The sequence below is a fragment of the Mytilus galloprovincialis genome, chromosome 3, assembly GCF_965363235.1.
Source record: "Mytilus galloprovincialis chromosome 3, xbMytGall1.hap1.1, whole genome shotgun sequence".
Classification (NCBI taxonomy): domain Eukaryota; kingdom Metazoa; phylum Mollusca; class Bivalvia; order Mytilida; family Mytilidae; genus Mytilus; species Mytilus galloprovincialis.
This window is the reverse complement of record NC_134840.1, coordinates 55,955,608-55,973,587: the sequence shown is the minus strand read 5'-3', so window position 1 is coordinate 55,973,587 and position 17,980 is coordinate 55,955,608. Positions and strand designations below refer to the sequence as shown.

Below are 17,980 nucleotides of genomic sequence, written 5' to 3'. Positions count from 1 at the left end.
ATTTCGACATAACATGTCGTTATTACGACATCGCTATGTCGTAATTTCGACATAACATGTCGTAATTTCGACATAACATGTCGTTATTTCGACATAACATGTCGTTATTTCGACATAACATGTCGTAATAACGACATCGCTATGTATATAAAAGAATATGTATTATGATTGCCAAGAGACTAAATGACACAGAAATTAACAACTATATGTTATCATAATGCCCCCAATAATTAGAAAAGCCCCCGCATAGTCAGCTATAAAAGAGGGACGAAAGATACCAGAGGGAGAGGCCCCGAAATGCTGTGTGGCAGACAGTGTTAACATTATTAATTATTAGCTCCCTTGGAAAAACTCCAAATTTCATATTTAAAGTATTTCATTGTTGATTAATTTACATGATGCTTAATAAGTATATATTTGTTAATTGCATAGCTTTTGCTATTTGAATTCATTGGTTAAAGATATTTATTCATATTGTAAAGTTTAATATTTGTATCGTTGCAAAATCTTTGGTCACCTTCTTTGGTTACCTTCTTTGAGAAACTTATATAATTTATAGATCCTAATGCTGTTCTTACCGACCGTGCAAGGGCTGTGTAGCCAGCCAAGGTCGTTAAAAACTTCCATTTGTTGTTGAAGTGCTTGAAGATACCGACCGTGGAAGGGATGCAGAGTCAGTCAAGGTCTTATAAACCGTCTACTTGTTCGAACAAATTAGTGTGGAATTACGTGAGAACTGACACACAGTCCTACCTATAAACAAGCGCTAACTACATGCCTTCGTGTAATAAGGGTGAATTGAAATATTGATTGTTCTTTTTCTACTTTCAAACGTTGGAGACGATGTTCCTACAACCTCTAGGATTTAAAACAGAATCTTCGAAATTTCATCCGCAAAACAAAATAAAAATGTTAGAAAACACGAACCAATATTAAAACAAATTCAATATATGTTTCAAATTATGTTTTTACAGCTCTTGATCATATACTAAGTAATATCTAGTATATTTGATGATTAGATTAGCAAAGCTATGTGAAAAAAACCGGATGTCCAACGTTACATTTATGAAAAACTGTTTTAAATCTTATGTATAGTGATCCTATTTCTTATTCTCTGATCTTCTTGATACTTGGCAGGAACAACGACAGGTGTCGGTTCTTTGTGGCGTTAAAGCCGTTATTTTTGCCAAATTTTATTTGACTTCGGTGGCTTCATATTAAGCGGGAATAAGAAAAATGTCCAACGACGTTTTTCGTCATCTCAACGACTGAAAGTGAATTTTGTAAGTAGCAGAAAATAAATAAAAAGAGTAAGACAATAATAATATCTAACAAAAGTACAAATATTTGCCTCATTGTTCGTGAGTTCAAATATTGCTGATTCAATAAAATCTTCTCTACACCGTCGTTTTTCAAACGGTAGCCATTTTGTCCAAGTTGATATTTCATTTTTCAAAGCATTTAACGCGTATTTTTTTATAATTATTCAAAACAAAAGTTAGATACACGAAGAGTAAAAAATGCCAAGATTCTTTTCTTATTAACTACATGTTTGGGTCTTAAAGGAATAAAATACTTCCACACATTACAAAACAGTAGCCAATTTGTCCAAACGTCGAAAGTTTGAAAGACGCTAATTTCCGTCGTTACATGTGCTAAAGTTTCAATTAAATGATCATGATAATTAAAACAAATCGTGTTATGAAATTTGGAAAAACAGGTTGATGATTGCTGCCGAAAAAAAAAGAATAGCGCATGTTGCTATAGACTCCACCCGGGGACATAGGTTCGACACAGGTTAAATTTTGCAATTTTTATTAATCGTTTATAGCTTTTAACGATTTATTTAAAAGAATGGTGAAATGGGGAAAAACATCTCATTACATGAACTTCGTCCAACTTTTGCAAAGACAAATTTTAGACACCAAGACAGTCCTCTAAATGTAAAATTCGAATTGAAATTTATATTGTGGAAGTACTCCATATATCATTTAAAGTCGTCACTTCAGTAAGGTGCAATCACCAATATTAAAAGACTTATACCAGTTCACGGAGTGTTTTACTTCGCGATTTGTCCTGCTATTCATGTTATAACTGTCGTGATGAAATAAATTCCTGTACTAGCGAAGCCGGAACTTTTCGTCAATATAAACTTGTGCATGAAATGGAGGTACTAGTAATTGAAAGACAAATCCCAAACAGCGACGAAAACCGTTTCATCGAATTTTAAAAACCCGGGATTATTTAAGCCGTTTTCGCGGACGATCCAGGAGTAGATTACTATATTTTAAAATGTATATCAGAAATTAAACACTATAGATGACTTGCGGAAATAATTCTCAAGCCAAGGTTCAAGTAATTGAAGGGGTGTATTTCGACAACTTATGTACCAGGGAAAATACAATTCTATTCAAATTTAACCAAGGGTAAAAATGTTCGATGTACTTGCAGAGTGTCAGATATATTTTTTATTGGGGTTGAGTTAAGATATAGAAATCGATACGTCCTTTCACCCTTATTACAACCAACAATGGAGTTGTGCGCTTCTTTAAAGAGAGGTGGAGAGCTTAGCTTGCCTTGATAGGACATGACGTTAGTTCTTATAGTCCCGTTTTCTACTTTCTTTCAATCAGGATCTATAAAATATATATGTTTCTCACAGAAGGTAACCAAAGAAGGTGACCAAAGATTTTGCGACGATACAAATATTAAACTTTACAATATAAATAAATATCTTTAATCAATGAATTCAAATAGTAAAAGCTATGCAATTAACAGATATATACTTATTCAGCTTCATGTAAATTATTTAACAATGAAATACATTAAATATGAAATTTGGAGTTTTACCAAGGGAGCTAATAATTAATTAATAACACTCTTTCGTCCCTCTTTTATAGCTGATTATGCGGGGGCTTTTCTAGTTATTGGGGGCATTATGATATGACCTATAGTTGTTAATTTCTGTGTCATTTAGTGTCTTGGCAATCATAATACATATTCTTTAATATATATATAGTGATGTCGTTATTACGACATAGCTATGTCGTTATTACGACATGTTATGTCGAAATTACGACTTAGCGATGTCGTTATAACGACATATTATGTCGAAATTACGACATAGCGATGTCGTTGTAACGACATGCTATGTCGTAATTACGACATAAATTTTTTTTTTTGAATGGCCCTTATCGGCTTCCGTAATTGAACGTGCATTTAAAAAAAAATCAGAATGCAAATATATATATTCAAACTCTTTCAGGTCATTTTTTAGTAATAACAAACAAAAGAACTATGTCAATTAGACCTGCTTTGATACCATAACTGCCCTTAAATTTTTAGTAGATATCATTTTTGTTATGGAGTTTACGTATATTGTCAAGTTATCAGAATTCCAATGGGGAATAACTGTGCACCACTTAATGCTGACCTGTTTCTGTTTTGTTATGAGTTACAATTAATGAAAAAAAATCAGCAACGGTAGGGATTGTGCTTGATTTTCATATGATGGAGACATAATCGTTCAATCAGTCCAGGACCTGACTTATTTTAATATTTCATTTACTGTTATCTGTTTTTGTCCATTTTAATTCCTTGTTATCTGTTATAAGCCAAATCAATTTGCTGTTATGCTGTTATTGGGACCCCCCTTGCCCCCTCATTTAATATAAGATATGAAAAATTTAGAAAAAAAAAAACTAAATTCTTGCTTTCTTCGCTGGTCCGATTTTATTCCTACAAACCGGAATCATATAATTTGTTTGTAGGAATAAAACAGGCATCTCAGCCACACAGGTTTATATTTATAGATTGTGACTTGGACGGAGAGTTGTCTCGTTGGCACTCATACCACATCATTATATGTCTATATAGTTTCCTGACGGGTGCAGTACTGTTCCTTTTGCAGTTGAGCAGGAACATATAAAATGATGTTAGATATACTGCATGTTCACAGAGTTGAGCAACAGAATCTTGCAACATGATTAAGTTCTGCATTTCATCTTCTCAGCCACAGGCACTTGTTTCTGTCAATGGGGGGTACTATCCACACTTATACGAAAAATAACATTGTTATCACAAAAACTGAGCGTACAAACTATTGCTATTATAATTCCCTAGGCAATTCCGCATGGATAGGAGCAAGATCATAAATTAGATTTGTTCAAATGCAATGAAATATAAAAGAATATTTACTAGAAAATTTAAACGCGCAAAAGAAAAGGTTAACTAAAGAAGCCAATCCCTAAAGCGCCTGTACGATTGATAGCATACTGATCGATGATTAAGCAATGGATTTCATCACTATTAGATGTTAGAGTAAAAAGAGGTGATGATGTCTATGCTGGTCATTATTTTATACCTAGTTGTTGATCAGACTTTTCATAGATTTCGATAAACTTAAACATGTTAAACAACCTAAAATATATATGCTAAGGATTTAACACCGAATTGAGAAATAATCATGAGGTCCTACAACATATTGAGATCAAGTAAAGACATTGAGATTCAAGAACAAATAAAAGACATACTGACTCTATCTGCCAAAGCTCTGGCTCTTATTTAGTATTATGGAAATCATCCGGGGAGTCTTACTGAAATCATAAACCAAGCAACAAAGAACAGCTACATAGAATGAAAGAGCTTCACAACATTACAGAAAAAGAGCAAAAAGAATGTTAAGTTGTACAAAAATGCATGTATAATATAGCATAAGATGCTTAGACAGCACCAACAGTTGGATTTACTAGTTTGACTAAGAAAACTATACAACATCACACGATAACAATCCAGTGGCAAAGTAAACATCTCCAGTTTAAATAACGAGGACAAAGATGATCAGGTTATAAACTATAATGAGAAACAGTTGAAAAGATGATTTTAATCAGTTGTCAAATTGACCAGAACTATAAATCACACAATCTCCATCAAATATAGTACCAACATGAACTCAATTGAAAGGTCGAGTCATCATTAAACTAGCAAAGAACGGAACTCATACAGATTTAAGTTGTAGCAACTCGCCAGAAACAACCTTACTATCAGGGCTATCAGTGCCGATAAAAGTCCTCTGTTATTTTTTTTTAGATCGTATCAAAGGCAAGATTGATTCTGTTACACGTGACGAACATCCCATGCGCTTTTGTTCTTTTCAAATGATATCATGAAAGGAAATACAAGCCATTATAGCTTATCCACTCAAATATATAGCCCATACGTATGTGCTGCTACAATGTTCATTGTAAACTTTCTTTTCCATTTTTTTTAAATGGACAGTTCAAACAGACAAATTATAAATCATCTCCGTTGTCGTAAATTTGAGTTCTCAACTCTCAACCGAACCTAACTGCCAATTTATGAGGGTCATTTATAGTTATAATAAAACTAACAGGGTATTTATTAATGAGACAGCGACCCAACAGCATCCATAGGTCAGCATTAAATTTATTGTATAATAAACTCTTGACTTGAAAAGTAAGTACAGATATGAGAAGATATGACGTAAACCTTGAATACAGAAATAAGGTCGATCTTGTCAACATACGAAGCAGACATTACTGTGTCAGTTTTATCCTTTATTTCACCCAACCTTGGCGGCAGCCTGTTAGTCAATGTATATTTTTTTCATACTTTTCCTTGTAAATTCTGTAAAACAAAATGGCTGGAAACTTAGTCAGAAGCTAAAGTGATGAGTTCAAACATGCACACACTTTTCTGTAACTTACCTACTAAAGTGCTAGGATTATAGAATTCTTTTTATTTTTCTTGATAAGTTCCTGAATGAAGTTTTTCTCTTTCCATTACAGAAATAAGTTGGATATATATAGTTGGATCCCATGAACATCATACATGAGAGAGACTGTTTAAATGTTCTGGACTTCAAAAATATTGACAAATCATAGGCAGATCCAGGAGGACTAGGGGAATTTGGTTGATTATATTGGGAATCACTGAAGCATGACTGCCCCCCCCCTTTTTAGGTCAGTCACCGGGTCCCCTCCATATGAAAAGTTCTGGATCCACCACTGCAAATTGATTTCAATTTCAAGGTTATTGAAGTAAACATCAACATCTTTTGAAATAAAAATTGAGGTCATGTAAAGACAGCTTTAATTTTAAAACCATGTATCCCTTTATCTTTATTTTTAACACTTCCAGGACATCAATTTTGAATGCTGTCTGACATGTCTATTTTGACAAGGGCAGATCCAGCCATTTTAAAAAGGGGAGGTTCCAACTGGGGCAATATGCGCAATTGTTTCTACATAGGCGGTAATGGTAACGTTTTCTTCTGTTGCTCAGCCCATATCGTAAACTTGTATATGTATGATGGCTTGTTTCGAAGCTGAGACATTTTTACATATGTGGTTAAATTTTCGGGGTACGAAGTGTGATTCATTTTTCCGTAAATTAGCAAACCCAGAGTATCCTTTTGCGATGTGGCTCCTCATGGTAAAAAATCCCATTTTTGACACAATAAGTTCTTTAAAAATTTAATTCTTTGAACACATTTAATGGCTCCATAGTTTTTACACATTTATTCTGTGTTCCTTTACTTTCTAAATTAACACAAATGGTTCAGCTTAGTCATTTGTTTATCATAGAAACATGTCAAATATCACTACACAGAGATTTTTTGTTTACACGTGACTTTTGAGTTCCTCATTTCAAGGCGCATTAGGGATATTGTCCCAACTATATGCCCAATTCAAATGCATTGAGGGGTCAAAAAAAGGGGGGGCTCCAACCCCCAGTATTCGGAAAATTTTTACAACACTTTATGTAAAACATTTGTAGAGGAACCTTAGAGAGTTCTTCTTATTATCGGTCTTTCTTAGATTTAAATGTACACTAAATAATTTGGCTCTTTTTTTTTTTTAGTTTCTGTCAGACTGTAGTCATATATATGTGGAAACTTATACATGCAACCCTTTAATTTTGTTAAAGGCATACTAATAAAAAAAATTGTAAGGGTTTTGCTGAACCCAGTGTCTCGCCTACTTTTGCTGTTAATCACAGGCTCAACAAAAACGAGGAAAAAAATCAATAATAATATTCCTCTTGATATCATCTTTTGATTGTAAGAAGCTTCTGTCCAAGTTTATGAATATAATAAATGTTTTAAAAACTTTAACTGCAGACTCTATTTAAGTTAACTGAAAGAAAAACTAAGCTCGTTTATAAGTAAAATACAGATAAACGGGTACAAAATTTCCTTCTAGGTAGCTTTAGATCATAAACAAGCTTTTGTCCAGGTTTGGTACAAATCCAGGTTAGTTTAAGAAAGTTATTAAAATTTCAAAAACTTAAACCACAGAGTGTCAGTGAATGTAATGTTTCCTGGCAGTCATTTATAAGTAAAATACGGAAAAAATAGAATTATATTTTAAAAAAAAACACTTCTGGATACTATCTTATGATCATTAACAAGCTTCTGTCCAAGTTTGGTACAAATCCAGGATAGTTTAAGAAAGTTATTAAAATTTCAAAAACTTTAACCACAGAGTGAATGTTATGTTTCCTGGCAGAAAAACTAAGTCCATTTATAAGTAAAATACAGAAAAAATGGAATTTTATTTTTACAAAATTTAGTTCTGGATACTATCTTATGATCATAAACAAGCTTTTGTCCAGGTTTGGTACAAATCCAGGATAATTTAAAAAGTTATTAAAATATCGAAAACTTTAACCACAGAGTGAATGAAATGTATTCTGGCAGAAAAACTGAGTCCATTTATAAGTAAAATACGGAAAAAATGGAAATTTATTTTTACAAAATTTACTTCTGGATACTATCTTATGATCATAAACAAGCTTCTGTCCAAGTTTGGTACATATCCAGGATAGTTAAGAAAGTTATTAAAATTTCAAAAACTTTAACCACAGAGTGAATATTTGCGCCGCTGCCAACAGAATCTAGGATCGCTATGTCTCGTTTTTTTTTACTAAAGTAGAAGGCTCGACATCCAGTGCATATATTTTATGTCATTTTAAAACTTTTGGAAAAATACATAAAACAATAAATACATTAAATATGTAATGTATGTCAACAGAGGTGTGTCTGTATGTCATCTTACTACAAAATTGGGGACATGGGATATTTATGAGATATTTACAAGAAATACAAGAAAATAACCAAGAATGAACAGAAAAATGTCTCTTTTGAGGTTCTTAATCTTGACCAAGAGGTTCAAATAGGATTTAAAAAATTCATATTAGGCAAGAACCATGGTACACTCTAGATCTCTTTACCAATAATTACAACAAACAATAATTTATGTAGTGGAGTCCTATAAATAAATTAGATAAAATATCTGAAGAGACCATCAAACAACTGCTAAATAAATTGCCCAGCAAAGGAAGATGAATATAAGTTGTGATAAAATACATGTAATACAATATTATGATGTATGTCCAGAGATATTTTCTTTTCTTAACTGTCTAATGTTTACTTTTCCTGACTTTCCAAATCAATGGTAAATCAGAGTAATATTATGTAGTCATCGGTAAAATTTTATATAATTTTGCATTTACTTTGATCAAAGCATATTCTTTCAAGTTAGTTTTTTGGTCTGAAACTATGAAACTATAACACTCTGATTGAATATTTTGGAAAGAAGATTTAACTGATGGTTTAAGAAGAGGTTCACATGACTTTCGGAGGGCAGTACTGTTCAGAATTGTTCAGTGATCATAGGCTCAATTTTTACATACCAAATATAACTGTTGGAAATAAAAACATAATAAATTGCAGAATTTCTATTATTTTAATATTTTCTACATTTTTTTCATTCTACAATAAAAATATACTATTAAATAAATACTATTTACATTACAATTGATTAAGCATATATATAAATTAAGTTTCTTAAGACAAATGCATCATTTAACTAAGGAAACAAGCATCAATCAATCAAAGCAACTCTATTTTCATTTTGTAGCATGCTACATAAAGGTAGTACCTGAAAATTATGTTTTTTAATGTTTTATGTCATTGGGTTGCTTTCTAATTAAGCTTTACCCAAACAAATCTCCATGTAATCCTCTAATACAATTTTGATTGCTGTCTGAAGAAAACAAATTGAGCATGATTTTGCAAATCAATGCAACATAATCCTAATTATATCTGCATATATTTAAATATACAAAATATTGTATCATCAGTTTACTCTTGTGTAACATCCCTTACTGTAACACCTTGAATAAAATGTCTTTCTATTTTCTTAATTCAATATGTATATTTCATAAGATTGTTAAGCTGATAACATTTCATCTATAACTAAGATAAATAAAGTAAAAATATTGAAGAACATTTATGATACACCCTGTTTTTTACATGTACAATAACATGAAGTATAACATTTTTCATAGCCATTCGTTTTTTAATCTACAGGTGGTTTTTTTCGTGAATCTCCAATTTTGATGAGCACTTCAGAAAGGCTTTAATTTCATGGTTCAAGACAAATGAAATGAAGCCAAATAATCAAATAGTTTTACGTCAACATTCATGATAAAAACCATGTGGTGGCATTTGTCCATGAGCTAAGTCCGTTCTGATATTCCATCGTAGTGATTTTCTATGTTTATCTGTTGGTACAACATACTTGTTAGGAACAAATACTCGCTGAGACCTCTACAAAATAAAATGATAAACTTGTTATGTCAACAAAAATACTAAAATGAATAGATCCAATACTCAATACATAAATAGTGGTTATGTTACTTGTTATTTAGTGCTAATACTCATATAAAGTCCTAACCTTTATAACAATAAAGGTAATCATTGAACCAATCAAGATTATTTTTTATGGAAAATACACATGAAACTTTTTCTAAATGTGTGTAGTTGTTGAGAAAATTTTACAAAATATCCTATTCCCTAGAGTGGCAGTACAACTACATTGCCAAATGTGCACAACCATAGGTCTAATGTAAGTACTTTTCAGACTTTTCTTTAAAAAGAAACTCTGTTTGTACACAAAAAAATAACAAATTTTCAAAAGTGTCTTAGTTTCAAAACAAGCAGTAAAGTTCATGAAGGTTCAAAGCAATTGAAAAACGTGGCGATTACTGCAAGATATGCCTTCCACAATCCGTTTCAATTGTGGATTCAACCCTATCTTACATTTTATTTGATGTAATGTGGGTTCCTTTTTATATGTTGAATACCTATTTTGTAAATTTCAGATAATTATATGAAGAAAAAAAAAATTTAAAAGTTTAATTTTAAAAGTGTAAATTGCCTAAAGGCTTGTAATCATAGAATGGCATGAAATCAAGTGTCCACAAAAAAAAGGTTTTCTCTAAACCACGAAAATTGGTATCCACTTAAATTAGTGAATCCAGTCTGTTCATGAAGTACACATGTGTCTTTTTACCTTTTCTATGACTTGATCTTGTGATAGCATCTGTTCTCTAACATTCCATCGTAAATTGTTATGTTTCTTCTCTCCAGGTGCCCTTTGATGAGACCATGACTGTCTGAACTGTTGGTATCTTGCTACAGGGTCTGACTTTCTCAGTTGTTTGGTTTGATCTGGTGCTCGAAGGATGACTGACGCAGGTCTAGGATCATCAGGAGCAAGTCTGTAAGGAGGCTAGAAAACAAAGCTAAGACTTTATATAAATTAGTACAAAAATATCAGTATATATTATCTTGTTTTGAAAATAATAGAGACCATGAATACAACAAAATTAGCAAGTGCAGAGATTTAATTATAATTAGATTGAGCAAATACTAGAAAGTTTTTCATTTTTTTTGTTTCTTAAAAATTCTTAGAACTTGATGAATTGATCTATGTGTTAGACAAAATGGTGGTGTCTATAGTATCAGCACTCTATTGTATCATGGGCAAAGTTTACTATATCTCGAGATTGAACATGCTAAAATTATAAATGTCCAAGAAAGACTTTCTTAGATTTTGATATCTTCAACACTTTAAAAGTCAACATATCCACATGATAACAATGACAAGTTGATACACTTATGACATATCCATCATATAGTGATCATGACTTAGGATAACAACAGAAAAAAATTATCAAGTTAAGATGAATACTACAACAGTTATATGGTAAAATGATGGTTGAACAGTAATCATTTTTACCACCTAAAACAGATCAACCAGCAGAAACTATCATCAGAATCGATAACTGGACCATATGAATACCAAGTAGTTCAACTTATAGAAACAAATCATATGGCAAATTTGACAACACTTTATACTGATGACTCTCAATACATGTCTTATATCATTGAAATTCTGACTCTTTCATGTGTTGGACATACCTGACTAAAATTCCCAACATTAGCTTTAAAGATTGACATATGTATCAATAAAAACTTAAAATTCAGTTTACTGACTGTGAAGGAATAATTAAAGTTATCCCTCATTACACAGTTCATAATCTTATTCAGCTCTTATCAAACCATATATGAAATATGTACCTCACTTCTGGCTGATTGACATCTTCTTTCATCATCTCTGATTCCAAGTTCCTTTAATCTGTCATGGATATCTGATAAACTACCTAAAATAGTATGATAATATATACCGGTAGTCAATAAACACTTGCATTTTTAAAACTTCCATTTTTTTATGCAGTATTGACTATACTAGCTTTCAACATCATAGGCGGATCCAGTCCCCCCTTTTTTTCATGGGAAAAATTTGGTTGATTATATAGGGAATCACTGAAGCATGACTGGAAACCCCCCCTTAGGTCAGTCAGTGCCCCCCCCCCCCCCCCCCCCCCTTATGAAAAGTTCTGGATCCGCCACTGAACATCTCTGATATTTGAAATATACATAATACATAAACAACAAATATTTTTTTTTAAAGCCCAACTTACACAATTGTGTTAAGCATTCATTTAATAACTTTAGTGACGTATTCACATAAAAAGCAGATGTGATATGATTTGCTTATTTAGATATTATTAGATATTATAGCATTGTAATTTTGATTCATAGAAAGAACATAAAAGATTTTCTGTGTCTTAGTAACTTTCCAGATTTTTTTTACAATATTTAACAAACATATGATTTTTCATAAATAGGTGTTAGATAAATATTGAAAGTATGACATTATTCCATTGAAGGTTATTTCACACACATACTTGACTTATCAAAAATGAATAGCTACTTTTGGATTGTTCCTGTTTACATACCTGCTTCACTTTCTGTTACAGATTCATCAATAACCTTTGAACCATCTTTCTTTTTCCTGAATATACATAATAAAACATTAAATTGAATGGAATGGAATGAATGAACAATAACATGTGTTTAGTGCTTTAGTGGCTGTACTATTCCATTGTTATCAGATACAAAATGTAAATATTTATTGTTATTTATAATTGGTGAGTTATTCTATTTCTTGCTCATAATTTTATTTTTAGACACATGACAATAGATTTGTATGCAATTGTTTATAAATTACAGAACTTTTTATACTATATACCAAGGTCCAAGTATATGAACATTAATATTTATCAAATTTTGTAAAACAACTGCTATTTTTGTCTCTTTTTTTTCTGTATAATTTACATCTTACTTATGATTTTTTTTAATTCACTTTAACAAATAATCCTGCAAATGAACAGCTTCCATATGATAATGTATACCTTTTATATGTTTTATATATCTTAGATAAACATTATTTTTCTAAATAGTCCTGCATTTTCTTATTTTTAGCATGAATTTAGACATCAATTTTTTTATAAAGTGGTTCTCACCAATTAAATTCACTCTTTTATAAAGAAACAATATACAAACATATGAAATGTATCACCTGAGAACTTTTCTTTTGACTAGTCTCCTTTCTGAATCTGTTTCTGAGATATCATCTCTGATTTGTATCTGTGATGTATCTGTAGTACTGTCATACAAACAAAAGTTTCCTCTGGCTGGATCTGTTACGTATGGCTTTCTATGACTGTCAGCATATCGGTTTTCTTTCCCTATATTTGATGTTCCCTGGAATAGAAATTTTAAAAACATTGGTTCTTTACTTTCTTTTTGCTATCTACTTTTTTGTTATTTTCCTTTGCAGAAAAATTTAAATATGTGATACTAATCATAATTAGTTTTTTAAGTATGTAACATTTAACTCCAAATAAAAAATATTCTAGCATAATCTTAACATTAATATCAAATTCATGATTTTAATGACTATTAATTTTTTTTTTAAATTTCCTTTATATCATATACATGTGTACTGGGTACGCATAACTGTTATGTAGCATTATGACCTAAATGGATCTAAAAATTAATCGTCAAATCCATATTTCTTACCCTGTATTCCAAGAAACCAGGTGCATCATGTGAGACTTGAGTTTCTTCTAATGGATGTCTTCTTCTGGATGGAATACCTGTTCATTAAAAAAAGCATTTGTCACCAAGATCACTTTATATCTTAATAATTTTTGCAACATTCCTTTTTTTTTAAGTCGTATAAAAACCAAACAAAAAACAACTATTTCATATTACACATATAGAAGTAGAAAAAGTAACTTTTTTTTTTTAAATGAATTAGAACATGAATTAATTTTTAAATTTTAAAAGGACTAATGTGTATGTACCATAATGCAACATAAGTTCATTAATTATACATATTAATAGGGACTGCCTCTTTTTGAGATACATGTAATAATACATTAAAATATTTTTCATATCTTTAAATCATCCTGATTAACTATCTATAACATGTATAATATCAATTTCATAACTAGCTCAATGGCTTCATAATCACAAAAAAATACTTTAAACACTGTTTTCAAAATACAATGTACCAAGGTTTTTAATACATGTATCATTATAGAATTACTTTTGATCAAAAATTATTTTTACAAAAATGGCAAATGCATTAGTATGAATAAATGAAGATATAGACCATGTTGTGTGATTAATTTTTGATTTATCAGCAATGCAACATCATAAAAAAAATACTAAAGGTCAATTTATATAGATATCTAACCCTTTAAATTGATGCTTCGTTTTTTTTATAAACAACTAAGAGAATGGTCAATGCAAGTCAAAGCTACAATGTACATACCTGCAACAGACCCAGTTGTATCAGCTATATATGAAGACATACTTGTGTTCTGAGAAGACAATTTACTCCGTTCATGTTTTATAAGGGATCTCAAGTCTGTAAAAAATTAAAATCTTTCTTACTATCTATTCTGAATTATGTTCAAGATAAAATAATGTGATCAACAAATCTTAAGGTGGTACATAACACTACACAATGCTACAGGGAGATAACTCTGTAAAAATCACCTCAACATTTTAAACACATTGTATTGCTAATTAAATATTATGCTTCTCAATGATCAAAATTAGTGTTTGTCAAACTGCTATATATCCAAAAAATGTTTTCCAACAAAGTCATGAAAGTGTGTGGTTCAAGATTTTTTATTTTTTTTATTTTTTTGTCAAATGGTCTATTAACATGATTAAGGAGTATAAAAATTTCAGAAAAAAATCAAACATTTGTTTTTCATTACAAATTTTATTTATTTCCTTTTGTAGTTGTTACTTTATCATATGGTACAAAAATCATTCACAACAATCAATTCGTGTTGGCCCAAGATGACTTTCAAAATGTATACATCATTGAAAAAGTTCCAAATTATCTCCCTTTGGTGGAAAAATGCCATTTTTTGGCTCTAAAATTGAAATATCTTTTTCAACTCAATGGTGACCTATCTTTTTAATATAATCTCCATAAAAGCTGTACTTAAACTAAATTATTGTAAAATTTTAGCGATTTCTGTAATAAATTTCTTTTTTTTATTTCGATATTACCTTTATTTCTCCTATTACTTCAACAGAAAAAAACGTCTTTACAAAAATGTATGCTTCTTTCGAAGGCAGATTGTGAGCACAAATGAACGGTGAACCCACTTTTTTATTTTATTTTTCTATTAACTAAAAGATAAAGTTCATTTATAGAAAAATATAGAGAAATCCTATATAAATGATTTAGACCCTTAAGTAAATATTTTGTCAAAATTTTATGAAAATTAAACGTTACAAGCTAAATTAATTTTACTCAAGGTGTTTGATACCACTTTGACTGTAATTTAAAAAACAAGATTATGATAGAAATATGCAGTACATATACATATGTATCTGTTCATGTTCAAGGTTTTTAATACTAACCTGTTTTGAATTCTTCAAATCTTTGATGTGGGACATTTCCATAACCTAACTTTGATAGTTCATCCCTTATCTCATCATCAGTAAAATTTACATCCTCTTCCTCATCCATCTTTGTAATAAACACTGAAAAATGGTCAAATCTATTTTTTATCATGTACTTGTACAATGTACCATGTGTACATTTGTAACTTATATATCAGAATAAAATGCTCAAAATTTCATTAACAGGCAGACAGCTGGGGGGCGGGTAAAAAAATTATGCTTAAAAGCAACTATTGTGACAGTGTATGATAAATTTTATTCAATGTAAATCCATCTATTTATTTCAAAGCTACAGTTAATTTTTACAAAAAAGTGTAACTAATCCTTGATTTAAACTCTCCGCTTGCATAAAATAAGACATACACCATCTACATGTAGCCTACATTTTGTTACTACCAACAGAATTTCTTCAATGACCACATAGAACATGCATAGACAACACTTTCTCAAAATTCAAGCCAAGGTGGACACTTTGAAATTCAGCACCCTTCTGAATAAAATTAAAGATTTGACATTTTATACCTCTTTCTGCCAGATGGACACGTGTGTCCACAACGGCTGTGCTTTGTCTATGTATTAGTATATACATGTATATGCAAGATTTTCATCCTGGCTTTACATGTTTCTCAGCAGTCTAATAAAATTAAAGATTAAACAGTTGGTCCCCAATCTGCCAATATGAATATAACAATAAACATCATTAGGGTATACATATCACACCATACATTAAATGACATCATTGTTGAGCATGTGACATCAGTCACCAATGTACAGCTATAGTTTTTTTCTGGCACACGAAATGCAATCATACATTGTATAACCAGTCATCTTGTGTTGTAGTGGTTCACTACTATTTCAGGTTATGGTGAGGGTTTGCCTCTGTTTAAACAATTAATCCTGCTACATTTGTATGAACCTATTGTTCAATGGTTGCCATTTAGTGGTGTGGTTCATAGGTGTTGCTCCATGTTGAAGGCCGTACTTTGACCTACAGTTATTTACTCTTTTTTAACATTGTGACTTGGATGGAGAATTGAATGCAACTTATTTATCTTGACACACACATACAATCTATTAATGTTCAAGGTTGAGACATGGTATGCAATCAAGATAAACCGACCAATTTTATTTTTTCAGAAAAATTGTAAATTTAGTATCATATAAGTTTATAACCAAACCAGTTTACTTATCTTCTTATCTTTGCAATACCAGAAATAAACATTATCATTTAAATAGTTATGACTGTTCAAACCTTATAAAAATATTCAGATCCAATAGGCAATAACATACCAATACGTTCATTTGCAAGGAAAACATGCACGAGCTTGTTCTAAGACTAAAGAATTATTGGACAACCGTTTTAGTTACCTTTTCAACTTTAGTTTCCTAAGATAAAATGCAATACTTTTTTATAGAAATAGTTAATTACCGTTAATTCATATACTAAAAGTAGTTAACTGTGTTTCTGTGTAAATTTTCTAAAAATCTGTGATTCAAAAGTACGACCGAATCTCCATTTGTAAACAAATTAATAATGCCTTAAGCGACAGGGCAAACTTAGAGCAAGTTTTTCTAAATGTAGTCATTCTGGGAATTATGTTATTCTTTGATAGAAATTTATTTTTATTTTTATCAATATTAAAGAGGATGTGATCCATTTGATTAATAAATATAATTTTATTCTCATGATTTTTAAGGTCATAAGGAATATAATCATTCGGCCATTTCCGTATTTTACTTGGCTCGAACTCGTCCCTTTGCAAGATCGCCACTTTAAACCCTGAGTTTTGGACGCACACAAATGTTTTATTCTTATTCTTGATACTTGGTCAATACAATTTGGAAAAAAAATGCAGTTCAGTGGTAATTCTGTAGTATTTTACTGACCCCGACAAAATCTTGTAAATTAGTTTGACTCTTTTTAAAAGATCATGATAAAAAATTAAACTTAATGATGACCTTATACTTCGAAATCATTTTTTTGGCGATGTTGGAGATTCTGGAGAACAGTCACAAGACATTAAATCTTGCAAAAGAATGGTTGAACTATTCCACGTAACTATCATATAGGCCTACCGCTTAAAATAATAATAACCAGTATCTAAATAAATTCCTAGCTGACGCAGAGAAATGAAACCATGCTTTCTCCAAATTTTAAAAAACCTCTTCATGATCATGCACTGAAATCTTCGCCTGCAAAATTTGCTAAATATCGAATATCAAATGGGATGTTAAAATTTTCGTTTTCCACATTTCTCCAAACTGGCTTTTTTTCCTGAGATATTCAATTATGTCCTTACTAGTGTGACTTTCCTAGAATTTTGGTGTAAACGTTGTTAACTCAGGTTTGTTTTTTGTTAGATTTTGTTGTTGCTTTGTATCCATCTAATAAGTTAAGTCCTGATTTTTAAAGTGTGTTATAATGTTGTACGTCAGTACTGACAGTGTTATACCACAATGCCATTTTGTAAATCAAGTGGAAATGTGACAATAAATGTCTATGGAGTAAATGATAAAAACTAAATTTGAAAATGTGCAGGGGCGTAGCTACCCGGAGGCACGACAGCACGTGCATCCACGTCGTTTTCACAAAAAAAAAAAAAAAAAAAAAAAAAGCAGAAGAGAAAGAGATGAGTTGGTCAATCGGAATCGGAGACTTTTGGTGTCTTTTTCGTCTAGTCAGAAAAAGATCGTAGCTCCGAAGTTGCGTGCACATTGATTCGGCATGCAAAAAAAGAAATGGCAAAATAAAAATTTATAAATTGAATG

At 31.0% G+C, this 17,980-nt stretch overlaps 1 protein-coding gene across 1 annotated transcript; it reads right to left on the bottom strand.

The window, feature by feature from the left end:
* Window positions 1-8,749: 8,749 nt before the first annotated feature.
* Window positions 8,750-16,756, bottom strand: LOC143068381 (centriolar and ciliogenesis-associated protein HYLS1-like). Its single transcript, XM_076242387.1, has 9 exons — window positions 16,641-16,756; window positions 15,170-15,292; window positions 14,058-14,153; window positions 13,298-13,374; window positions 12,795-12,979; window positions 12,172-12,227; window positions 11,450-11,532; window positions 10,380-10,598; window positions 8,750-9,634 (listed from the first exon to the last, which is right to left on the bottom strand). The coding sequence occupies exons 2-9, from the start codon at window positions 15,276-15,278 to the stop codon at window positions 9,500-9,502; spliced, it is 960 nt and encodes a 319-aa protein (XP_076098502.1). The 5' UTR covers window positions 15,279-15,292; window positions 16,641-16,756; the 3' UTR covers window positions 8,750-9,499.
* Between the last annotated feature and the right edge of the window lie 1,224 nt (window positions 16,757-17,980).